A 26342-nucleotide genomic window follows, 5' to 3' on the forward strand; every position below is an offset into this window, starting at 1 on the left:
AGTTTGTTTAGTCGGAAAAATTGAAACTCGAGTTTAGTTTGTCAATAATACTTCGTTTTATTCTTCTATAATGGGAAATAGAGATAAAAAGATTTACAAGCATGATGATGCATTACATGAAGCATACGAGTCTATTAATCAGTTTGTAAAAAGTTAGTTAACTTCATATTAACAAGCTTGTTGCTAATTTATAATAAAACGATCTATTTCACATAAGTAAAATGAATGAGTTTTGATAGAATTATTTATAGGTTTTCTCGTCCATTAAATCTAGTCAATTTTGCTCGCTAAATATTTAGCGAGCACAGACTAGCTATTTTCAGAAAATTACAAAGACCATGCCCATCAATCTGTCCCAAATCCTCTAACCCGCGTGTCCGTGGGTTATTACTTTTACTACTATAATCCTTATCTACTAAAAAAATAGGTGGATATATGAATTTTCCCGCTCAAACTGGGCCTAATATTTTTTAGATATTCTATATAAATGTTGGGCTTTACATATATTTTGTATAAATGTTGGGCTAAATGTTAATTCTCTACATATTTACAATCTAAAAAAATCGTGCATTTGAACGGGATGTAAACTAGTCCACTATATACTAAATAAATAGGCGAACTCACAAATTTTTCCTTCAAAAATCATCTTTTAAAATAAGAAAACTATTGATAATTTAATTGTATTTACTAAATAAATAAGTAAATTAATAATTATAGTGTATTTCATTATATAATTCTTTTCATTAAAATTAATCTTTTCATCAAATTTTATAATTTCCACTAAATACTAAACTATAATATTTTAATTAAAATATAATATTTTAATTAAAATATAAATAATATAAAATATAAAATATTAAATATTTTATTGATGCTAGTATTTAAAAATAAATCGACTCATACAAACAAAATTATAAATCATTTTGATTACTTTTACGACAAAATAAATTGAGAGAGTTTATAAATTAAAATCATTAGTTTTGTGGCATAAAAAATACTTAAAAAAAATACATTTCAGCACATTACTCAATTCTCTTAGATTAATTTTCAGTTTTAATTTTTTTTTTCGAAACAAAATACAATAACGAGAAAAATAAAACAATTCCGTTAATGAGATATCACTGTTATTTTAAGTTCAATTTTACTCAATTTTCTTGAATAATTTTCCAGTTCAATTTTTTTTTTTCCATATCAAATATAATGACGTAAAATATGAAAAGTTAACGAGATATTAATTTAGCATGATTAAGTAATACAAAAATAAAAACTTTATAAATACCGTGCATTCATGGAGCGGGATCTAAACTAATTTTGATTTTAATTAATTACAGTCTCATAAATAGATCGATTTGTTTTTTTTTTTTTTGGTCTCACGAAGCGCGCACATAGTCGCATTACAATAGGAGGAGGGATGATTCGAACCTGAGACCTATTATCTACAATATCTCCGTCTTAACCACTAGACTAAAATTATCCACAATACCTCCGTCTTAACCACTGGACTAAGACATTCTTGATAAAATGTTGTTGATGAGACTCGAACTCACGATCTCTTGGTACACATACACCATTTTACTTTTGTGTCATCTTTATAAAATTATAGAATTCATAAAACATTTTACTTTTGTGTCATTTATGTCACTTTGACCAATTTTACCATCATTTAAGACGGATACGTTGTACTCTCTACTCTAATTCAGCTTGCGGATCACGCAAAAACCACCATTGACTAAAACCCAATCCAAATCAACCTCCAAAACCCTAGAAAAACCCCCAATTCCCCCTTCCCAATTCCTCAATATCCGCCATGGAAGACGTTTGCGAAGGTAAAGACTTCTCCTTCCCATTAGAAGAAGAGAAAATCCTCGAATTCTGGGATAAAATCCAAGCATTCGAAACCCAACTCTCAAAAACCTCTCAAAACCCAGAATACATCTTCTACGACGGACCGCCTTTCGCTACTGGTCTCCCGCATTACGGCCACATTTTGGCGGGAACAATCAAAGATGTCGTTACAAGATACCAATCGTCAAACGGGCGCCATGTAACCCGCCGGTTCGGGTGGGATTGCCATGGGGTTCCGGTTGAGCATGAAATCGATACGAAGCTCGGGATTAAATCGCGGGCCGATGTTATTGAAATGGGGATTGGAAAGTATAATGAGGAGTGTAGGAGTATTGTTACTAGGTATGTTAAGGAATGGGAGATGGTTGTTAAGAGAACTGGGAGATGGATTGATTTTCAAAATGGGTATAAGACTATGGATTTAGGGTTTATGGAATCTGTTTGGTGGGTTTTTAGTATGTTGCATCAGAAGGGGCTTGTTTATCGCGGCTTTAAGGTAGTTTGATTATCTTTTGGGATTGTTTATTGGGTTTGATTATGTGGGTTTAGCTTCGTTTCGTAATTTTTGTTGTCAATTTTGGTTTTTGAGTTATGGGTTTTGATCATTTTTGTGTTTGGTTAGGTTGGTTCAGCTCAATTGAGGTTGCGAATCGTGTATTTTGGAGAATTAATATTAACTAGTGTTGATAATTATGTGGGTTTGCTCTAATTGGGAATGTTGTTGTCATATTGGATTTTTAGTTATGGGTTTGGATCATTTTTGTGTTTTGTTAAGTTGGTTCAGCTCATTGTGGTTGTGAATCTTAAATTTTGTATTAATTTAGGGCTGTTTTTTGGGTTTAACTATGTGGGTGTAATTCCATTTGGTATTGTTTGTCGTCAATTTTGGTGTTTGAGTTATATGTTTGGATCATTTTTGTGTTTGCTTAAGTTGGTTCAGCTCAATTGAGCTGGTGGATCTTGTAGTTTGTATTTAATTATGTGGGGTTAAGGTAATTTGATTATTATTTGGGTTTAATTATGCCGGTTCCGTTCTATTTGGTAATGTTTGTAGTTTTGGGTCTGGATCATTTTTTGTGTTTTAATTAAGTTGGTTCAGCTCAATTGAGGTTGTGAATCTTGTATTTTGTATTTATTCGGGGTTGAATTTGTAGTTAATTATGTGGGTTTAAGGTAATTTTGACTATCTTTTGGGGTTGTTTATTTGACGGGATATGTGTATATTGGCAGGTCATGCCATACAGTACTGGTTTGAAGACCCCTCTTTCAAACTTCGAGTCCAATTTGAACTATAAGGTTTGGCTCTGCAACATTGCTGTCACTATAATCTGTTGTTTTGTGGCACAGTGAGTTTATTTCAATGTCAACATCTGCTGAATGGTGCAGGAAGTACCTGACCCTGAAATTATGGTAACTTTTCCTATTGTTGGTGACCAACATAATGCGTCGTTTGTTGCATGGACTACAACCCCATGGACCCTTCCCAGTAACTTAGCATTGTGCGTCAATGCCAACTTTGTGTATGTAAAGGTGAGTTTCTGCTTTATCAACTTCTCTTTTGAATAGTTACTCCCGAGTACTTGTAGACTGTTCATCAAATGACTCGAGCGATGGCTGATACTTTTGCCTATTTCTGCTCAAGTTTACAGTTTTTTTGGTCTAGAGGCTGCATTTATGGGCCTGGTTTTATGTCTAATAGTTCACTGTTTGATTGATGATATGAATTATGACATGGGGTACAATATGCTCAATTTGCTCATACTTGCTAGAGATGATGCACCAGCGGCCCATTAGAGAAGGGTCTTTAGAGAGGGTTTTCATTTTGATAGATCACATGCCTTCTCAAAATATAGCCAAGTGCTTCATTCACCCGTTTAGAGAAATATTGATCATTTGAGGAAGATTACTCCGTTTTGGAAGCAAATTTTTGGTGCTAGTGCTAATACAAAATTTAATTCGATGGACTGGAGTCAAATGGATCACAATCATGTCTATTAGTTGCGTTCATTCATCCACCATTCCTTACTTTACCATATGTATGCCTTTTGTATCACCAGTTATCTTCTGCCAAACTTTTAAGTATGAGTGAGTTGTTTGTGAGAGCATACCAGCTAATAAAAAGTAAAAAGATTGAATTCTGAAGCTGTTTAACTTTAAAAAAGAACTTAGTTGAGTCAAGTTGTGTGTTCCTCAACTATAGAATGCTTAACAATGCTGCTCTTGTTGTCACGAAAGCAAGTAACGAAGTTGTATAACTGACCAAAACCATCATCACATAGCAAATATGCCTTCCTTGTGAAGTGCACATATAGGTTTCAGTTTTATTCTATGTACTTGGATATGTGTATGTTAGTGGAATTCTTGTATCAATGTTGATTAAGAAACTTTGGATTAGACTCTCTCAATTTCAGTCAGTAGGTCCCATCATTCAAACTAGGTTTAAACCTGTGAAAATTCACGGGTTTGCTATAAAAAACTCTCAATTAGCAATTATATGTAATTATGGAAAACATTTTATAACAAAAATTAAGTCTCTGTATATTATTATATATTCAAGATTGATAAAATTAGTTATATAGATGTATTGAGCCATACTGCTATTAACACCTTTAAAACATTTATATGTTCATTCAAAATGAATGATTTCCATTTTCCACTAATTACTCGTAGTTGATAAGTTCAGCCAACTTTATCCTGTATATGCTTTCGGAAATGATTACACCCGTGTAATTTGGAAAAAAAGTACTTGGAAAATGATTTTCAAAAAAGCTCCTATAAAATTTATATTTGGATTACTATTATAGTTGTTCATAAGTTAACTATAAAATCAACTAAAATATTTTTAAAGAAGATAGGGAATACATCATATTTTATTTTAAATTCATTTTTATTATAGGAAACTTTAAATTTGTTGCCATATTTGTGTGTTGAACTTAGTTGTTTCATTAATTGACATGTCATCTTGAGATCAAATTTTGTGATGCCATGTCAGCGGCTTTGGCTTTTGCATTAGAAAAATATATGATTCCCCTTTCATAAAACAAGTAAATAGGGCTTATCAACTAAGATAGAGGGAGTAAATCAATTACCCATAGGTTCCCACTATTTTCTTATTAAAGGATGTGTTGGGGGTGTGGCCGTGTGGGGATGTGTATTGAAAAGGGAGATTCTTTGTCAATTATACAAGCCAGTATTCTGATTATCTTTGAGTTCGTGTGTGAATATGATCCTAAAAAAATAATTTGGTTCTCAGGTGAGAAGCAAAGCTTCGGGCTCAACTTATGTGGTTGCAGAGTCCCGTTTGTCACAGCTTCCTAAGGAGAAACCGAAAACTGAGAGTAAACCAAAAGAACCTGTAAAAGATTCAAAGAATAAAACAAAGGGATCTGCAGCTGATAAAAACTCCACCGACGATAACTCATATGAGCTGCTAGAAAAGCTACCAGGTTCATCATTGGTTGGACTGAAGTGAGTATTTTTTTTTGTTGCTAAGTTGCTATTGTATAATTCTAGTATCTGCACATGCTCATTATGATTATTGGTCAGTTATATGCTGTTGTATATATATCATCTTTTCCACGTGTGATTTTAGTTGGTGATACTCCAGGCAGCAAGTGAATTATTGTTGTTACGTCAAACTCTAGGGCTTGGTTGGATAGCAAAATAGGAGGGAAAGGAAGGGGAGGGGGATAGAGGGAAAGGAAAGGGAGGGGAGAGAAGAGGAGGGAGAATGGGAAGTGGTTGTTTGGTTACATTTTCCCTCCAAATCTTTCCTATGGTGGAGAGTTTTTGATTTGCCTTGAAGGAGGGAAAGTGGATCCCTCCAAATCCCTCTCCCTCCATTTCTCTCTACCTTTATTTGCTACCCAAACAAAGGATAAATCCCTTACTCTCTCTCCCTTTCTTTTCCCTCTAAATCCCTCAATCCAAACACATCCTAGAAGTAAAATGATTGGTGACGTGCTTTATATCAAATATAATCTCATTTAGCCATTAGCACACATGGTAAAATAATTATAACATGTAAAGGATAAAAGATAGTGATGGCTAGAAAAACTATGGATGTGTAACTGATAATACCATGCTGAGATGATATGGACCGTTTCCCAAAAGTATGTGAAATTTGATTTATTCTTCAAGATCTTCAACTTAAATGTAGTAATGTATCAACTATCAATTGCAGATATGTACCCTTATTCGACTACTTCCAGGAGTTTTCAGATGTGGCTTTTAAAGTTGTTGCGGACAACTATGTGACTGATGATAGTGGAACTGGAATAGTTCACTGTGCTCCTGCTTTTGGAGAAGATGACTACCGTGTTTGCCTGGAAAATCAAATTATTGAGAAGGTCCGTTGTACTTTTTTTTTTGATATTCTTAACATTAATTGTATATACATATGCTTTTTTATTTATTTATTTTATGCTTGGCATATGTAGGGACCAGACTTGATTGTAGCTGTTGATGATGATGGTTGCTTCATTGAAAGAGTGTATGACTTTAAAGGACGTTATGTTAAGGAAGCTGATAAAGATATCATAAATGCAGTGAAGGCAAGAATATACATCTGTTCCTTTCTTTTTCATTCTTATGTCAATAGTAGTACTCCGTGAGTGGTAGAAGTATAGAAGTATTCTGTTTAGCAGTAGCTTCAAAGTGGTTTTGTTCAAGGATGAGTATCTCTCTGACATTTACTGTTTCACTCCTTAAGATGAATTTTGTTGTGGTTTGTCATCTTTTCATCTTCAGATGGAAAGTAGTTAAAGTAAATATCATTTCGTCTCTCAGCACAATTGCAGGGGAGGTGACTGTTGCCCTCTTATGGTTCTGCTTTGCCATTGTCAGTTCATTAACATATCACAAATTCTTGTTTAAGACAGGAGTATCTGTCTTAAACTTAAAACGGGCCAAACAGAATAGATAAGACATAAGCAAAATGCCCATATATTAGCAAAAACCTTGTCCTATCTTGCAAGTGGGATGCTATTTGGACCTTTCTAAATTTAAGACGGATATATCCGCCTTATGAGAGACTAATTGTTAACATATAAAAGGCAAACATTGGAAAGTGCTGGTTTCTTAAAATTATTCCAATATCTTTGATTTTCCTTGACCAGCTAGTAATCGCAGACAGAGCTGATGTTTTTAATATGAGAACAGAGCAGGATGTTTCTTCTGCTTTCTGCATGTTATTTCTTAGGATAGCCATCTTTTCCGGGAATAAAATGTACCGTCACAAACATTAGTTGGAAAGCTTTTCATGCCTGTTAGTATCGGAGAGTAACACCGGGGATGCCTCTTTATGTTTTTATTTATTTATTTACTTTAGTTCATTATGTGACTTGTAGGCGCATATTTAGTTGCTATGAACTCACGACATCTACTTTTTATTCCGCAGCAAAAAGGCAGGCTCCTCAAGCAGGGAAATTTTACCCATTCTTACCCTTTCTGTTGGAGATCTGAAACCCCTCTCATTTACAGGGCTGTTCCAAGTTGGTATGTGAAAAAAAATTAATGGCTATGTGCATTTCTTTTCACATTATGCGACCAAATATAGAGATATGCTAGGTTCCTACAGGTATTACTGGATATGCTATAGGCATGTTATAGTTTGCAATATACTCCAATAGAGTTTGTGATATATGGATTTTGTGCAAGGGCTGCCTTAGAACACGTTCGAGCCAATTCGCGATTTGTGGGTTGTAAAGTTGCGCGTATACTATTTACTTCGTAGGATTCAGAGTCACAAGCTCATTATATGGCCAAGTCCTGTAGTTCGCCAAAATTATATTGCATTCATGAACAGTTAAATTTGTGACGAATTCTTTTCTCCATTTTTCTTTGGTTTCCCTTGCTGTGGCACATAAAGACCTATTAATCATTTGGAAATGCACCTTTCTGTATTTTGTAGCTAGGAAAACACAATTGTCTCTAAAGTCATTGTTAATCATCACAATATGAATATATTCCCTTTTTTTCTGAAGAAGGGAGAAAGGAGTGATAATTCCTTATTCTGCACAAGTGAAGAGTAAATGGCAGTCAGTTACTCATGTATGACTTGTAATTTCGGTTGTAGAGAACTATGAGTGATACCTCTCCAATTTCTGTGTTTTGAAGTGTTTGAATTCAATGTGGAGTTCCCATAGTTCTGGCTTCACAGAACAGCATAGCAGATGTAGATTATTATCGTATTTATGGTTTTGTTACCTAAAGTGTCCTCCATATGTCTATTTACTGCTTTAGGTTTGTTAGAGTGGAAAAGATAAAAGATCAGTTGCTGGAGAACAATAAGCAGACTTATTGGGTTCCTGATTTTGTCAAGGTTTGGATTCTCTCTTTTCATTGTTTTCTATTTTGCTCATTGTTTTTTCATTCAGGGCTCTCTTGATTTGTTATCCTTATGGTACTGTATTAATTTTTTTCTTTCTTTGCATATTCTACAGGAGAAACGCTTCCACAATTGGCTGGAAAATGCTAGGGATTGGGCTGTCAGTCGAAGTAGATTTTGGGGTACCCCTCTTCCAGTATGGATGAGTGATGATGGAAAGGAAATTAGAGTTATTTCTTCTATCGAGGAACTAGAGAAGGAATCGGGAGAAAAGGTTCTCTTTATTTGTACTGCCATTAGCTCTCATATTTTCTTGGTGATTTATGCTTCTGTGGTGCATTTTTAACTGTTCTGACATTCTGTATTTGTCACACTGGCTCAACGCCTCAACATATGAATCTGAATAGTGAAGCATTTATTCAGAGTTTGGGACTGTTTGGTTAGGCGTTTAAAAGAAAGGGAAAGGGAATTAAGGATAATGATTCCCTTTTTTTATGTTTGTTTGACCCAAACAAAGGGAATGAGATTCCCTCCCAATCTCCTATTCTCCTCTACATCCTTACCCCTCACCCCCCAAGGTATCCCATACCCTTTCCCTCATTCCCCCACATCAACTTCAACAACCACTCACACCCACTACCACCAACAACGACCATCACCACCATGTCACACCACCTCGGCAAGCTGGCCGCCGGCGCCCACCCCAACAACACCGGTCCCAGCCGCTGCCCCCATCATACACCCACTAATTCTTCGCTCCTCGTGTAAAACTCCAACCACTACCGCTAGAAACACCATATTTGAACCCATAAAAACCTTCCCGAAACCCCCCCCCCCCACCCACAATACCGCCAGAGATGGTGGTTTCGTGGGTGGGGGAGGGGGTTACGGGTCTTGGGGAAGGTTTTTATGGGTTCAAATATGGTGTTTCTAGGGGCGGTGGTTGGAGGGTCGATGGGTATGGGTGGCGTAAAGGTGGCGCCGACAGCAGGAAGTCGACGCCGACGTCTCTTTGTGGTGCAGGTGGACGGTGGATGTGGTAGAAGTGGACGCCGGATGGTGGTATAGTTGGAGTGGTGGTTGTTGCTGGTAATTTAGTAAATATAGGTGGTGGACAAATAATAAGGCATTCCCTTTCCTATTTAACCAAACAAGGAGCTAAATTTGGGGTAATCTCATTCCTTCCCCTTTCATTCCCTTTCCTGTTTCCATTCCCTTTCCCTTTGTTGAACCAAACGCCCCCTTAGAGTGGTGATAAGTGATAGCTATGCTTCTTTTCCTGAGCGTAAAAAAATAAAGATCTTCAAATTCAATCATCGCTGAACTTTATCATTTTGATTTCCGATACAGCCATTCTTTGGTTCTGGGTTATAATGTAATAAAGCAAAATGATTCCATAAATTGGCTGCACTTTTTTTTTTCTTAAATTGTGAAGTAGCAGTTAAGCCAGTTATTCAATGTCATTCTTGACCCAATTTTCGTATGTGGAAAAAGTCTCGCAGTGCTACATAATAGTATCGCTTCCTGTTGGTGACATCCAACCCCCCTTGCTAATAGGCAGGAGCACTTAAGGCACTAGGGTTATGCTGCTGTTATATTATTAGACTACTATGGTCTATGGAAGTATGGGTGCATGTTCTGTTTTTCAGAGATCTCGTGTAAGTTAATTGATACATCAAACATGACAACTCATATTGTATCTCTAGTTACATATATTTTGAGGAATTTGTGGTCAAAGTTGACATCAGTTAACCACAAAAGTCAAATGGAGTTAATAAAATGGTTGTGATGGAGCTAGTGTACTAGTATCATATTCCTCTTCTCATTGGTTGTTTGTTATGCTCTGTGTGAATGTTATGATTTAAGTTACACTCTTAGAACATGTAAGCATTTGTGTACAATGGAAAACCTAATTTACTGACGGGATGTTGCTACAGGTCACTGATCTGCACCGTCACTTTATCGATCATCTAACTATTCCATCTAAGCATGGGAATGGTGTTCTTAGACGTGTGGATGATGTAAGCCATCTAACTGAACTCAATTTTTTATACGTTTTCCTTTGATTTTGTAAATGTGGAGAAAAAAACTTGTCACTTGTCAGTCATACTAAGATAATAAAAGAGAGGTAAGGTAGATACCACTTGTAGCTATTTTTTTTTTGAATCCTGGAATTTATGCAGGTATTTTAGTTGTTGCTCATTTTGATTTTAGAATTTAATTAGTGCAGCGTGGGACCTGTGTTACAGTCATTTATTGGTTATGGCTAGTTGACTACATTTTATCACTATATTTTTTTGTGACTTGTGAGTTGATTTATTTATTGTTCAGTAGTTAAGGTGATTTAGATTGAGCTTTATACCAGGTCGATTCGAAATTTGAACAGGAATAAAATTTGAAACCCATTTTACATATTGTTAAGATTGAGTATATGTTGGGCTCTTGAAGATTTTCAATTTCTTGTAGCTTCTGAAGGGTGTTTCTTGTGCTTAAATTCTACAGTATAAAGTTCTTTCCCTTTGTTTCAAAATTCCAAGTTCTTTTTGCATATTATCCGCTAAAATCTGTTATCAGAGCTTTGAGGCGTATGGTAAGTTGTTGTGATGTTGGTGCTGCCCTGATGCTGCAGACCTTTCATGCTATTTTGCCGTTGGTGTTCTTGCAGGTGTTTGATTGCTGGTTTGAGAGTGGTGCAATGCCTTATGCATACATCCATTATCCTTTCGAAAACAAAGAGCTTTTTGAAAGCAACTTTCCAGGGGATTTTGTGGCAGAAGGGCTGGATCAGACTCGTGGATGGTTAGTATCTTCGTTTCTTCTTTCCTAGTCTCCTTACATATAGTTGGGTAGGTGATCACTTGCAAAAAAATTGTTCAAATTATGTCCAGTTGTAAAAATGTTCTACTGGTTTGGTATTTGTAGAGTAAATCCATTTGTCACTTATAATGTAATAACTTCTGTTAGGTTCAACTCTTGCAATTTTACATGTCTAGATTTATGGTTACACTCCCTAAATGCCACTCTTCTTAGTCCTCTACAGTCTACCTCATTATATCCCACCTTTTCCCTATTAAGTAGGGTCAATCATATTGCAATTGTGATTACATCCTACCAACTACCAAGTACCAAACAAATTTGCGTTTTAAGCATCTGGTAAAATTTATCGAATCACAAATAAGTGGATCACGTGGCTTGTTTACAGTACCCTTCCTTTCGTCGTTATTAACCGTGGAATGACAAGACAAATTGCCTTCTAATAAGTAATAATGCAATTGATAATTTTTTTGCAGGTTTTACACCTTAATGGTGCTCTCTACGGCATTATTCAGTAAGCCTGCTTTTAAAAATCTCATCTGCAATGGTCTTGTCCTTGCTGAAGATGGTAAAAAGATGAGTAAGCGGCTAAAGAATTATCCTGCGCCCTCTGAAATTCTGAATGAGTATGGAGCAGTAAGTTCTTTGTCCTTTGAACAATTGTCCTTTCTAGCTGCTTAATATTTTTCGGAGACATTTCCATTTTGTATCTATATGCATTTGGAATTTCTTTTTTGGTGTTGACCAGGAGTATCCCCTACCGAACATTTGGAATTTCTGATCTGTCTTTTTGTATCTACTGACATAGTTTGTTTTTGGAATAGGATGCCTTGCGTTTGTACATTGTAAATTCGCCGGTTGTTCGTGCAGAGCCTTTACGTTTTAAGAAAGATGGAGTTTATGGCATGGTACGCATTTATGCTTAAAATGTATTTTTTTAATCATGAATTTGGTAGGCATGGATGACTGATTTCACATTATTTATTGTCTACTTGTCGCGAGTTAAGATCAGAGACGTGTTCCTCCCATGGTACAATGCATACAGATTTCTTGTTCAGAATGCCAAGAGACTAGAAATTGAAGGCTTTGGAACGTTCATTCCTATGGATCAAAGTGCTTTAAAAAGCTCTTCTAATGTCCTTGACCAATGGATCAACTCAGCTACCCAACACCTGGTTCATTTTGTGCGACAAGAAATGGATGCGTATAGACTGTACACGGTTCGTATTTTTTCCATCATCTACTCAAGTTGCATTATCTACTTTTGTGAAATGCATTATGGTCAGGTATTTCTTTGACAAGTGAGGAAGTTTGCCAAGAAATTTCTGGTCGGAACACTTTTTGTTCAAATTGTGTAGTGAAGCTGTATTATTGTTGTGTTTGGCAAGTTGTGAGAGAATGAGAACTCTCTGAACTTTCAGCTTTTCAGCTTCCTATTGGTGAGTTGAATACAACTTGATTATGCAGAAACTGTTTTGACCATCTCACATCTTTTGTAGGTTGTTCCTCAACTTCTGAAGTTTCTTGACGATCTGACAAATATCTACGTAAGATTCAACCGCAAACGATTGAAAGGCCGTACAGGAGAGGAAGATTGCAAGATTGCACTTTCTACTCTTTATCATGTATGTTCCATTTTTGTGTTGCCTGTGTATTGGCTAATTGGATCTTACATCCATAATCTGTTACTGACCGTAATCTATTAGTAGTACTTGATATATACCCACGTTTTGGATTCGAGTATTTATTCATAATTGGACGTGAGGGTTTCCTAGCAGTTTCTCAGTTATAAGTGCTCAGTCAATATGCTGCAATTGAGAAGTGGGATTGCGGGACCATTTAACAGGGAAGGCATTAAACTAGGCCATTCTCTTAATTGAAGGTTATGCAGTGCATCCGATGCATCGTGCTGTTAGACTGTTACTTTATGATCTTTTTATCTTACTCTAGTTCTGAGGTACATATATTTCGGCTTGGGCAGTTATGGAACTTCTTGTGAGGTTGTCATTCTATTGAGTTTTGCGCAGTGGCTCAAGTGTATAAAGCTGCACAGAGAGCTGCTAAAGATTAACTATTGGTCACTGTAGTTTCAAATTCGAAGCGTTATCGGATGAGCATGATTTTAGATGGCAGCTGGGACCCAGAGGTTACCTTTTTGGAGGATCTCTGTTAGAATTCCACAATTTTTTCCCCAATAGGGCAGTAGACAATTATTAGATAAATCATTGCTTTGTTTTGGTTCAACCTTGGATTTGTCTTGTAATGGAGATATTAACCAGATCTTCAATGAAGGGAATCTGAGAATAGACATTGGCTGCTAGGATACTAATCTAACGAGGTCCTTTTTATTAACCCAAGGAGTGACAGGGTTCTAGGCTCCAAAAAATCTTCACCTTTGTTGTTCGGGTATCCTTGCTGTATTACATACATATTTGGTGAAAAATATCTTGCATATACTGAAGTGTTTTGAAGGAACTGTTATCAGAGGCCTTTTATTTTCTTATTGTGACATGCCTGTATTGGATTATTCAGGCAATCTATTATATTGTTGTCACGTTTCAAATTATCTCATGCATGATGTGCTTTATTGGTCTTAGGTACTGCTAACATCATGTAAGGCAATGGCTCCCTTGACTCCTTTCTTCACAGAAGTTCTTTACCAAAATTTAAGAAGAGTTTGCGAGGGAGCAGAAGAAAGCATTCACTATTGCAGTTTTCCTCAAGCAGAAGGAAAGGTATATCCTAACTTTGACGGAAGTATTATATACTTCTAGTATATTTCACGTTGCTCCTGTTATTAAATTTTTCAGAAAAAAAAATCTGTTTGATTTTTAATATAAGTTAATTGATCTTTAGGGAGACGAACGCATTGTGCAAAGTGTATCAAGGATGACTAAAATTATTGACCTTGCTCGAAATATCCGAGAGCGCCACAACAAGCCCCTGAAGACTCCCCTTAGGTAGTGCTGGTGGCTTTTTATTATTGTCGTCAATTTCCCAAACAATTGGATCCTGGAATTCAGTTTCTTTTGGTTTCTTCAAATGCTGCTGTCACTGATACATCATTTTGCTTGTTTCCGGGAAAAACCAGGGAGATGGTGGTCGTACACCCGGACAACGATTTTCTTGATGATATAGCTGGTAAACTGAGAGAGGTACTATATCTTAATGATGCATTCTAAATTTTGAGATACTGTGGACTGCATAAATTATTTTTGCATGTAAGGAGCAGGGATTTGAAGTGCAATGTTGTCCATCACTTAATCCAGAAGAAATACAAGGCTTTGTTATTAGTGTGTTAAAAATATAAAATGCTGTATTGATTTAGCGCTTTTAAAAGGCTGTCGTTGATAGCTACTCTCATTTGACAGACATCTGAGGTCTTTTTGGAGTGGTTGTAGATGCCTTTATTTGCTTTTGCTCATGAAAACAATATTCAATTGCTCTTATCATTTGGTTTATAGTGAGTTCCATATATCAATCTGACATTTCAGACTGCAGGGACAGGGTTTTGTCTATCAAAGTCTACGATGTTCTTCGTAGGGTTCTGATGTTTAGTATTTTGTAAATTCCATTTGTGATTCGTCATAGATCTGTGGGTTTTTAATTTTGAGTTTGCCTAAATGTTTGATGACTAGCCCTCTAGGGCCTAAAAATTCTTATGCTAATTCCATCTTGAATATTAATGTAGTTCTGGGAGGTGAATGCTTTTGAGATGCATACCTTGTGGGGTTTTGGGATCAATGATTTTGTGTGTTTTATGTTACTTTATAAGGGCTTGAGAAGCTGAGTTTATGTCATGCTCATAATCAAGTTCCTCTCACATAAGTCCGCGTATTACAAAGTGGATCCTTACAATCATCTTGCAAATTGTTGCAGTATGTGCTTGAAGAGCTGAATATAGTGTCACTTGTCCCCTGCAACAATCCTCTGAAATATGCTTCACTTCGTGCCGAGCCCGATTTCAGGTATGCCGAGTGGATTATTCCGTTAGTAGTTGTGTTTGTGTGTATCATATACTTGTTATGCCTAATTAATTGATAATGCTACCTTCTTTCCTCGTAGTGTGCTGGGCAAAAGGCTTGGAAAATCTATGGGAGTGGTTGCAAAGGAAGTCAAGGCATTGACTCAGGATGATGTATTAGCATTTGAGAAAGCTGGAGAAGTCACCATTGCTGGCCATTGTTTGAAGCTGACTGATATTAAGGTGAATTTTATAATAAATCATGAGAAATATAGCGAATCGCTGTAAATTGTTTTGACAATGACTTCCTACCTGAATAACAATTAAAGCAGCAGTATTATAAAAAAAAATACCTACTTGTATTTTTGGCTGTTTTGATTACCTTGTAGCTTTTAAAATGGGATATTAGTGTATATTGTTTCTAAAAAGGTACTCCCTCCATTTTATTAAATTAGCCTCATTGTGTCACTTTTCACCTCACAAACAATTAGCTGATGGGGCTAATTCAATAAAAAGGAGTACTATGTCATGGAGCAACAATTCAATTTTGTCACTAATAAGAATTTTGATTATCTTTGCTCACCGCTATAGTCCATGCAATACTGAACACCTCTGGAGACTGAATTTAGCTGCTTCAATTACACTTCAGACTTTGTCCTGGTTTGTTCGGCGATCATGTCAGTAATATGTGGATAGCAAGTCTCAAGTTATTTGTTCTTTGGCTGTAATGGCTTTGTGAGAGAGGCCGAAGAGGACTTAGGAGTTAGGATGATAATAGTATGCGAGGTTTTCATTATTCTGGCAATTATGACCTCAAATAACTCGCTCTTCCAAGAGCTATTGTGTAGCCGGTTCAGTTTTTTCTTTTGTGGCTTACGTTGAAACTGGGGAAGATGTGGTGGCCTTTTTTTCTTTATTTTTAGAAGAATAGATAAGGCTTGATAATATTGTTACAATCAAACATTCTGAAGGGGCCAATGGTTTAAACTTTAACCTCATGAGTCATGATAGAATGACTGTGATGTTGCCACTTAATCGAGAAACCCACTTTTAATAATCACAGCCTATTCGTTTGGGATTCAAGATGTACCTTTTAAGTTCCATGCAATCAACATTCTTGGAAGATTGTAAATACTGCTTGGGCCAAGAAACCAAATATCTACACAGTTATTTTATTCATATGCCTAAAAACATTTTTTTTTTATTTAGCGATTCTGTTTGTGGTCCTAACGACTTTATTTCTTTTTTGGTCTTTGATACAAATTACAATGGTCAATTTACTTTTGTTTTGTGAAATATCAGGTTTTGAGGGATTTCAAGCGTCCTGATGATACAACAGAAGAGGACATTGATGCTGCAGGAGATGGTAAATATTGACTCTGTAAAACACATAGGATAAGATTGATGTTAATTGGTGATTTGTAACAATCTTTACTTCTTCAATGCAGGCGACGTCTTGGTTATTCTTGATTTACGTCCTGATGATTCATTATTTGAAGCTGGTGTTGCTCGTGAGGTAAGCTGCAAATTGCCCTTGAACTATTGATTCTTAGTTCAACAAGGAAAATTACACAAGATTTTCGAAGTTTGCTTTTGTCTTTTCTAGAATATTCTTAAGTTCGAGTATCCTCCAATAATCATAATTTCTCTTAATATTTTCATTTTTCCCTTAAATTGATTATTTTTCTGAATAGCATACAGATGAATTCTATAACCCAAAATAACCTGACCAATCTACAAAACAAGGGTAACGTTAGATTTATACTAGACGAAATTAGGAAAAAGAATGTTGAAAATGTGTACTGTATAAAATTCTAACACTGTGTGTGTATTAAAAAAAACAATTTATGAAAAAAGCGTATATGGACGACAAGAGAAGGATATCTATAAACTGGCTCGCATAAGAGACCGAAAGACGAGAGATATTGGGAGAGTTAGGTGTGTGAAAGATATGGACGACAAGGTTCTGGTTCAGGATAACGAGATAAAGGCTAGATGGAGTTCTTACTTTGATAATTTATTCAATGGACATCAGGAACAAGGTTTTGGGGATGTAGAGGTAACACCAAGCATGGTTAATCGGGAATTTGTGCGTAGAATACAAAAGAGTGAAGTTAGAAAGGCGTTAAGGAAGATGGGGTCAAAGAAAGCAGAGGGACCGGATGGTATACCCATAGAAGTTTGGAGGTGCCTCGGGGAGAAAGGGATTGAATGGGTAACCATGCTCTTCAACAAGATTTGGAGGAGCAACAAGATGCCATCGGCTTGGAGGAAAAGCACTCTTGTCCCTTTGTACAAGAACAAAGGTGATGTCCAAGAGTGTTCCAATTATCGGGGAATTAAACTTATGAGTCATACAATGAAGTTATGGGAGCGGGTAATCGAGCAAAGGCTTAGGAGATATGTAGACATCTCGGAAAACCAATTTGGATTTATGCCCGGGAGATCGACTATGGATGCGATTTTTATCATGAGACAGTTGATGGAATACCATCGGGACAAGAAGAAGGATTTGCATATGGTTTTTATTGACTTGGAAAAGGCATATGATAGGGTACCAAGAGAAGTACTTTGGTGGGCTTTGGCGAGAGAGGGTGTGTCGCGAAAATATATTGACCTCATAAAGGACATGTATGAGGGGGCTAGTGCAAGTGTTCGCACTAATGTTGGGAGAACGGAAGAATTTCCTATTACCATCGGGGTGCATCAAGGTTCCGCACTTAGTCCTTTTCTCTTTGCTATAGTTATGGATGAGTTGACAAGGGATATTCGGGACGACATCCCTTGGTGTATGATGTTTCTTTGATGATATTGTGTTGATTGATGAGACAAAAGAGGGGTGGAGAGAAAGTTGGAATTGTGGAGGCAGACTTTAGAGACTCGTGGGTTCAGCCTGAGCAGGAGTAAGACTGAGTATTTGAGGTGTCGGTTCACTAAGGTGGCGGGGTTGAGATCGACAGAGGCGGGGAGTATTATTTTCGATGGGAATGTTGTTGAGGGTTGGATTTGTTCGGATATCTAGGATCTATTATTAAAAAAGATGGGGAGTTAGACGGAAATGTGGCTCGCGAGAATTAAAGCGGGATGGTTGAAATGGAAGAGTGCTTCGGGGTTTCTATGCGATAAAGATATGCCCCAAAGATTAAAGGGAAAATTTTATCGCACGGCAATTAGGCCTGCCCTTCTTTACGGCTCCGAGTGTTGGGCCGTGAAACATTGTCACATTCAAAAGATGAGTGTGGCGGAGATGCGCATGTTGAGGTGGATGTGCGGACATACAAGGAAAGATCGGTTAAGGAATGAGGTGATTAGGGAAAAGGTAAAAGTGGCGCCAATAGAGGACAAGATGATGGAAAACCGACTAAGATGGTTTGGCCATGTGAGAAGGAGACCTATGGACGCACCAGTTAGGAGGCTGGAGACTTGGAGAACAGAAAAGGTTTCTAGAGGTAGAGGAAGACCGAGACAGACATGGTTGAGAGTGATAGAGCACGATATGAGAGTTCTGGGGCTTGAAGAGAGTATGGTGACGGAGAGGGCACAATGGAGGGAAAGGATACATGTGGATTTTTAGTATTTGATGTTTTTTGACAGATTTAGTGTTTTTTTATTTATTTAATTTAAAGAAATTAATTTATTTATTTTTCTCTCCTTTATTACACACTTTTTCAACAACCACTTTCTTATAGATTTTACCTGATTCATTCCGGATCCTTAACTCTATTTCGGTTTTTTAAAAATCGTTTTAACCTTTTCTCTCGATTTAAATTTTAAGTTTTTATAAAGGAAAGACGGAATTCGATTTTAAAACCCCTAAGTTCACCTTAACTTTCCATTACATTTTCGTTCTCCCTTTTGTTTTTTATCTTCCCTTTTATTCGCATTTTGAGGCGTGCGTTCACCCATGGACGGTTCGAAAGGATGATTCATGTCAGCCGACCCCAAATCATTTTGGGATTAAGGCTCTGATGTTGTTGTTGTTGTTGTATGAAAAAAGCGTATATATAGGAAAATAACGCCACTAGTTTTGGGACCATTTTTGGTTAGATACACATCAAACTTGACATTATTTGAAAATATTGCAAACTTGTGATTCATTATGTATGAATTTGAGAATTTGTCATTCATTATGTATGAATTTTTCCTTGAACAACGATTAGCCATTCAAACATAGTGTAAACTCTTTTCCTTATAAATTATCTATATGTTGTGCTCAATCATGATTATGACATGCTTTGTATTCTTAAGTATGTAAAGGATGAAGTTAGCAGGGGTGTAGGGTGTAGACAATATGGGTAAGCCATAGATCATAGTCACTAGTTTTGGTTAGATTGTGATTTGTGTCCATTTTCCTTCCCAGGTTGTCAACCGCATCCAAAAGTTGCGGAAGAAAGCCAGTCTTGAACCAACTGATGTAGTGGAGGTGTACATCAGTCCATCTGAGAAAGATGTATCGACCTTGAAGCAAGTTCTAAATTCACAGGTATTGAGTGGATTTGTGCTGGACTAGGCACTGGTTTTCAAATTTGATAGTGCTTGGATGTTTTGCATTTTCACCTATTGTTCAAATGAATACTGCACAATGCTGGTTGTGTAGTCCTCGTTCATATTGATTTGTACTACGTATCAAATGCATTGATTTTCATGCTTTTGTTGGGTAGCTAAAAATTTGTAACGTTTTGGAAATGGTCACATGAATAAGACAAATAACGCATAAATGTATTCTATCACCTGCAGGAACGATATGTGAGGGATGCTATTGGCTCACCCTTGCTTCTCCCGGAAGTTATGCCGTCTCATGCAGTAAGTTTTTCTGACTGATTGTTCACCTATGCATCATAATCCTTGCTTTGACATTATTGGATAATCGAATATTATAGAAAAATCCAAAGAGCGTCATAGCTTTTTCATCTTGTGGTACCGGCCGTACCGATAGGCGGTGTACATATCAATATACAGTCTATACTCTTTAGTAATCTCCTTTCATTTTGTTAAGTTGTTTTGGTTGGATATTTCTAAATTTTGTGGCCACCAACACAAGTACACAATTGCAGCCCAATTCCGTTAGTAGTTAACTAAGTTATGAAATTCACACTTTGGAAAAACTTCTTGTGACTCGTTTGATACTTTGATTCCCCCAATAATCATCTCTGAAATATATATAAACCGTTTGCAAGTATGGATGAATTCAGTGTATTACCCATATACGTAATAAATCCGCTTTTTCAGTACTAATGCGTTTCTGCAGTTAGTGATAAGATAATACACCATAACAAAATTGTTTTCTTTCTTGGTTTCTCTTTTTGGTAATTCAACTACTTATGTACATGATTGCAGGTTGTTTTTTGTGAAGAAAGCTTTCATGGTGTATACAATATGTCATTCACTATAAGTCTATCACGGCCGACACTGGTGTTCATAGATGAAGCATTACTCAGTTTATACGAAGGTTTGACTTCCTTGCTGTCATGTGTCAACTACTTTACTCCGGGTTTCTTATTGATCGTCTAATTAATTAAAGTGATATAAAACCAGGAAACTCCACCTTTGCCCGAGGTTTGCAAGTTTACCTTAAATCAAGAGATTCCAATAACCTGAAGTCAGAATTTCAAGCAGGAAATGGCAAGGTATTTTTTCTTCGATATTCCAGTGTGATTTGTCAGAGTCGTTTCTCGTCAATGTGGCGGAGATAATGACTTTTTCTACTTTGATTTGACGAAAATTAAAATACCACAGATTAGGGTTGACTGTATCAAAGATCAGCCGCCGGTGGATGTACTATTGGGTCAACATTTGTTCTTGAGCGCCGGAGAATATTACTTGAGCACCAAATCTGGGTGAGGGACACAATTCTCATCTCCTTTTTTTCCGGGGTGGATTTTTATCCATAACTATTCTTAACAGGAGTCCAAAATAGGCGACAAAAAGTTGTGCATTTTTTTTTTTTAATATTCTTCTTACAAAGAAACTCGACATTTTTGATTGATTGTAACTTCTAATTACATGGATGATCTAATCAATGAAAGAAAAGATTTTTGTGCCCTAGTGACAACCCTGAAATCCTTACTTTTAGCTTCTCATACTTAGAGATGGAAGTGGGCATGCAGGCCCTTGGGCTGACACGTCCTAGCACGGTCTATGGCCCATTTAGCACGACACGAAATTGGCACGGCCCAAGATGACCCACTTCCATCTTTACTCATACACAGTCATACTCTAGACTCTGAATTTTAGCTCTAATCTTTGCAATATTACACAAGATTAAGCCAAAACCCCTGAATTTGGTTGCCTATTCAGACTACAAAAACAAGGGATGCAGGAACTACGGATACACGTAGTCCTTATTGCCAGATAAGATCAGTTAGGAATGTTAAATATGTGGCACAAAAAACACATATGTTGATTGGTAACCTTTAAATCCTTTATAATTCTTCAGTCATGACGCGACAACACGGCCTAGCCTTAATAGTTAACACTATGCTACATACTGGAATTATTAGTCTACTTAATGATAGGGTACCCCTAAATTCACGGAGTGAATATACGGGGACACGTAGGTTATACAAATGCTAACCCTAGCATCTGTATTGCGGACCCCACTTAAAGATTTTGCAGCATAACCACCAAGGGCTTCTTGGTATAGAGCGCATATCTTCCGTGTTTTAGTTGATTGTTCCCGTGAAAAAATGTGCACCCTAATGATAGTAGTCTCATTCTTGATTTTTTTATTCCTTCCGTCTTATTCATTTGTTCACCTTTTATAATTTTTGTGATTGGGAGGAATGATCATGACGAAGGGAATATCTTTTTTTCGCCACTAGATCCTCAAAACAGGAAACTATACTGTAATGTAAGCTACCACTAGTATTCTGGACTTCTAAAGGAAGCATTTTTTTTTGTTTTCACACGAGGGTCTACGTTCAGTAACAAAAGTAAATCGCTTTTGACTTTGGTTAGCTTCTTTCTGTGATTAAAAAAAAATTCCACTTTAACCTCAATTTAGGTGATGTAATTAAATAAGTCTACAAATTTAGCCATCCAATTTCAAACTCTATATTTTAAACTTAAATGCTGCATTTAATATGACGGTTTTTCAAATTATTACAGTATACATTTTACGCTTCCTGTTAGATATTGTGCTTTTTTTTCTTTCTTATCTTGAATCGTTCCAAGACAGCCTATGTCATAATAACTTACTATTAGAAGGTTGTGTATATCCCGCCTCCCCTAGATATCTGTGGTAGCTAGTGCTTATTGTTGTTGGTTAGAGCAATTATAAGTAATATTTATTTCGACGAAAAACGACAAATCACACTTAAGATATTCAGAGAAGATATAGAAACTTAAGGGATGACATGTGAGCAGTGTTAATATAGAAAGACAGTGGGGGAATGAAGACAAAGTATGAACCTTTATTCTATAATAATTATCCCTTCCCAAATTGCAATTATTTTCCTTTGTTCACATTAAAATAAATTGGTACATCAAATTATTGCAATGAACTGTTTGTTAAACAAGTTCTTATTAAGCATGATTTAGGTACCTTAAGAAAAATAGTAGAAGCATAAAAGCATCGAAACAGAAAAAATGGGTTGTTCAAGGCTGATATCTTCACTTGATTCAAAGTTTACCCTTTTTCTGTTGCTTGTTATCATAACATTGATACTTAAAACTGTTGTAACCGGGCAAAGTTTCGATAGTCTGGGCAATGAGACTGATCATACTGCCCTGTTGGCCATCAAGAGTCGACTAGTGGATCGTCCTAATGGGGTTTTACGCTCATGGAATAACTCGATTCATCATTGTGATTGGGAGGGAGTTACTTGTGGTCGTAACAATAATCGAGTGATTGCATTAGAGCTCTACTCAAGAGGCTTGGCAGGAACTGTATCTCCTTTCATCGGAAACCTTACCTTCCTAAGAGACATCAAGCTCTATAATAATAGTCTCTCTGGTGAAATCCATCCTGAGTTTGGTCGTCTATTCGGACTACAAAAACTAGACCTCGAAAACAATACATTTGTCGGAAAAATTCCAGCCAACTTAACCCGGTGCATCAACCTCAGATATTTTTCTGTAGCCGGTAACAAACTCGAAGGGGAGCTCCCAAAAGAGTTCGGAACATTGTCAAGGTTAGAAGTTCTCTATATTCAACATAATACACTGAGTGGACCGGTTTTCGATGTCATCACAAACCTTACCTCCCTGAAGTTTCTCTCTGCATCTAGCAATTCCTTTACAGGAACTATTCCTAGCAGTATTGGTCGACTGCGAAATCTGACTAAACTTTACGCGGCTCTGAATAACCTCTCTGGCATTATTCCCTCCTCCCTGTTCAATCTCACCTCTCTTCGAGAAATAGTATTGGCAAACAACTTACTTCAAGGACCGCTTCCAGCAGATGCAAGCCTTACATTTCCTCGTCTAACCGAATTGAACATTGCTCAGAACAATTTTTCGGGTGAAATTCCACTCGCCATTTGGAATCTCACTAGCTTAGAGTATATATCAGTAGAAGAGAATCAATTTACAGGACAGGTGCCTCGTGATTTTGGACGTCACCAGAATCTTGATTCTTTATTACTCTACCGTAACTACTTTGCAGGTGACATCAATGTTATAACCACACTGGTTAACTGTAGTAAGCTAACGCGCTTGGATTTGAGGTACAACAATTTTACAGGAACCTTACCTGAAACTGTAGCAAATCTTTCGACTACTTTAGTATGGCTCGCTCTTGGATACAGTCCGATAAAAGGAGTGATGCCCGCTGGTATTACCAATCTCATCAACCTTAAGGACCTGGAAATCAGCACCACCTTAGTTGCGGGATCCATACCTCAAGATATCTCGAAGCTACAAAAGCTGGAATGGGTTAATCTTGGATTCAACAGATTAACAGGTAACATTCCCGACTCTTTTGGAAATATATCGCGATTGAGTGGACTGTATTTAGACAACAACAGATTGGAAGGAAGCATACCTCCAAATCTGGGGTATTCTCAAAATTTGTTGTACTTGTATCTGTCGAATAACGAACTCAATGGAACATTGGGGAAAGAGCTCTTTGGAGGATCCGCGAAGTTTCTGGAGTTAGGCTTGTCTCATAATCAATTACACGGCTCCATTCCTGTGGAAATCAGACAACAGAAGAACTTACAGTTGTTCTATGCATCTGAAAATAAGTTGTCAGGAGTAATTCCCGAAGGTCTAGGTAACTGCCTAGACCTGCAATACTTAGATTTACACGGTAACAACCTCCACGGAGATATTCCTGAAACATTTAGTGCGTTGGGCGGTCTTCAGGCTATTGATCTTTCTCGTAACAATCTGTCTGGTTTACTACCGCCCTACTTCTCCAAATTCCCTTTGCTTTACTTAAACTTCTCCGACAATGATTTTGAGGGTGCGGTTCCAACAACAGGAGTTTTTACAAATGTTAGCGCAGTTTCACTGGCCGGAAACACTGGACTTTGTGGAGGTGTTCCTGAGCTACATTTGCCGAAATGCATTCAGCAGAATCAAAGGAAGAAAAAAACCAGAATTTCCGGTACAATTATAATACTATCTGCATTTGGGGGTGTACTAATCATGGCAACAGGGCTGTACTGCCTGTACATGACTTGTCGCGGAAAATATAGGAAATCTGTTTCTTCGGGTTCAGTGAAGAAGGAAGCGTCATCAAATGTGTCTTACAACATGTTACTCAAAGCAACTGATAATTTCTCTGCCGAGAATTTACTTGGTGCAGGCCATTTTGGATCGGTGTTCAAAGGAATCTTGAATGGTAATACAGTTGCTGTCAAAGTCCTCAACTTGCAGCAGCATGGTGCATCAAAGAGTTTCATGGCAGAGTGCAGGGCCTTGAGGAATATACGTCACCGGAATCTGGTAGGTATAATAACAGCTTGCTCAAGTATGGATTTTCAGCAAAACGATTTTAAAGCTCTCGTCTATGAGTTTATGCCCAACGGAAATCTTGACACATGGTTGCATGAAACTGACAACCTAAGTCTTATTCAAAGGGTTGATATAGCAATTGATGTGGCTCATGCTCTTAACTATCTCCACCATGAGTGTGAAATTCCGATTGTGCACTGTGACCTAAAACCAAGCAATATATTGCTAGATAGCGACATGGTTTCCCGTGTTGGTGATTTTGGACTAGCAAAATTTCTTGCAGAACCGCAACTCCTTGATCAAAGTAGTACAGTTGGGATCAGGGGTACGGTTGGCTATGTCGCTCCAGGTAATTATAGCTCCATCATTATGTCATATGTTGTTATTTTTCATGTACCATCTATTTGTCGCTAATGGCGTTTGTTTTATAGAGTACGGCCTAGGAAGTGAAGCGTCTACAGAGGGTGATCTGTATAGTTACGGGATACTCTTACTGGAGCTGATGACAGGAAAAAGGCCAACTGATGCGACATTCAAGGAAAACATCAGCCTTCATATGTACGTCGAAGCAGCATTACCTGACAATGTACTGCAGATTGTAGATTCAACGCTTGCAGACGAGGAAATCGTCGAAGAAGTAGAAGACCATAAGGCAATACAAGAAGCTCATCAAAGAAAATTGGAATGCATTGTCTCTGTGGTTAATATTGGATTAGCATGCTCTAATCATTTGCCACAACGTCGTATGAAGATTACTGATGCTATAACCCGACTCAGAGCAGTAAAAGAAAACCTCGTCAATGTTCGACAGAAGCGTAAATGAAGAGGGTCACCATGAGGAACCACCTTCTCTTGTGTCCTCCGCCTCTGAAAATTACTCATTTCTCGAATCCAACCATCGACATATACTAAAAGTAATGGTCTTAAGAACATGGTGATTCGTTATCAAAGAGGTCTTAATCTAGTGGTTAAGATGGAGATATAATGACAATAGGCCCCAGGTTCGAGTCCCCCTACCCTGTTGTTGTACTGCCTTTGCGGCTCATTTGACAACGAAAAATGAACAAGGTAATTTGTTTCAGGTGTTGTCAACCGATCAAAGTATAAAATATATGATTATTAGATCATTCTATTTCGTATAATCCCTCGTTTTTTTCTTTTACTTCAGTAAGTTTTCCGAGAGACCGTCTCTCACTACATTAATAAGAAACTGTTTCTCTTAAAAATTTGTGCTTTTTTAAGGGGGAATTATTGGAAAAGATAATTATCTACTTACTCCATCCAATCCAAACCAATCCAATCCAAAATTCCCAATTTAATTTTAAGGTTAAACTTTGAAATTTAACCATTAAAAACTTCAAAATATAACATGTAAAAAAGGTTCAAAATGGTATAACTAAAATTAACTTCAACAAACTCAATCGTTTGTTTACCTTTAATTAAAATATTTCTCATAAAAATAAAAAGGTAAAGAAATGATTGAGACGGAGG

General features: G+C 37.0%; 2 protein-coding genes across 2 annotated transcripts; both read left to right on the top strand.

Moving 5' to 3' along the window:
- The first annotated feature begins 1608 nt into the window (after positions 1 to 1608).
- On the top strand, positions 1609 to 20993 carry LOC141656830 (isoleucine--tRNA ligase, cytoplasmic-like). The gene is made up of 27 exons (XM_074463888.1): positions 1609 to 2341; positions 3076 to 3141; positions 3232 to 3375; positions 5099 to 5313; positions 6029 to 6194; positions 6285 to 6398; positions 7244 to 7341; positions 8089 to 8167; positions 8289 to 8447; positions 10111 to 10194; positions 10839 to 10972; positions 11464 to 11623; positions 11812 to 11895; positions 11995 to 12207; positions 12487 to 12612; positions 13585 to 13722; positions 13844 to 13947; positions 14079 to 14142; positions 14867 to 14955; positions 15053 to 15194; positions 16254 to 16317; positions 16400 to 16467; positions 19312 to 19434; positions 19689 to 19754; positions 20289 to 20400; positions 20487 to 20578; positions 20688 to 20993. The coding sequence occupies exons 1-27, from the start codon at positions 1808 to 1810 to the stop codon at positions 20790 to 20792; spliced, it is 3543 nt and encodes a 1180-aa protein (XP_074319989.1). The 5' UTR covers positions 1609 to 1807; the 3' UTR covers positions 20793 to 20993.
- Positions 20994 to 22458: 1465 nt separating this feature from the next.
- LOC141656831 (uncharacterized) lies at positions 22459 to 25988 on the top strand. Its single transcript, XM_074463889.1, has 2 exons — positions 22459 to 25200; positions 25283 to 25988. Exons 1-2 carry the CDS (start codon positions 22539 to 22541, stop codon positions 25672 to 25674), a joined length of 3054 nt encoding a protein of 1017 aa, XP_074319990.1. The 5' UTR covers positions 22459 to 22538; the 3' UTR covers positions 25675 to 25988.
- The last annotated feature ends 354 nt before the right edge of the window (positions 25989 to 26342 follow it).

The sequence above is a fragment of the Silene latifolia genome, chromosome 5 (assembly GCF_048544455.1).
Source record: "Silene latifolia isolate original U9 population chromosome 5, ASM4854445v1, whole genome shotgun sequence".
Lineage (NCBI taxonomy): Eukaryota > Viridiplantae > Streptophyta > Magnoliopsida > Caryophyllales > Caryophyllaceae > Silene > Silene latifolia.

What these genes read in the sequence shown, in the direction of transcription:
- LOC141656831 (XM_074463889.1), top strand. Translation starts at nt 22,539, where the DNA reads ATGGGTTGTTCAAGGCTGATATCTTCACTTGATTCAAAGTTTACCCTT. An exon ending in GGTTGGCTATGTCGCTCCAG is followed by an intron (nt 25,201 to 25,282) that starts GTAATTATAGCT and finishes TTTGTTTTATAG; the next exon opens with AGTACGGCCTAGGAAGTGAA.
- LOC141656830 (XM_074463888.1), top strand. Translation starts at nt 1,808, where the DNA reads ATGGAAGACGTTTGCGAAGGTAAAGACTTCTCCTTCCCATTAGAAGAA. An exon ending in AAAATCAAATTATTGAGAAG is followed by an intron (nt 6,195 to 6,284) that starts GTCCGTTGTACT and finishes TGGCATATGTAG; the next exon opens with GGACCAGACTTGATTGTAGC. An exon ending in CACTTTCTACTCTTTATCAT is followed by an intron (nt 12,613 to 13,584) that starts GTATGTTCCATT and finishes TATTGGTCTTAG; the next exon opens with GTACTGCTAACATCATGTAA.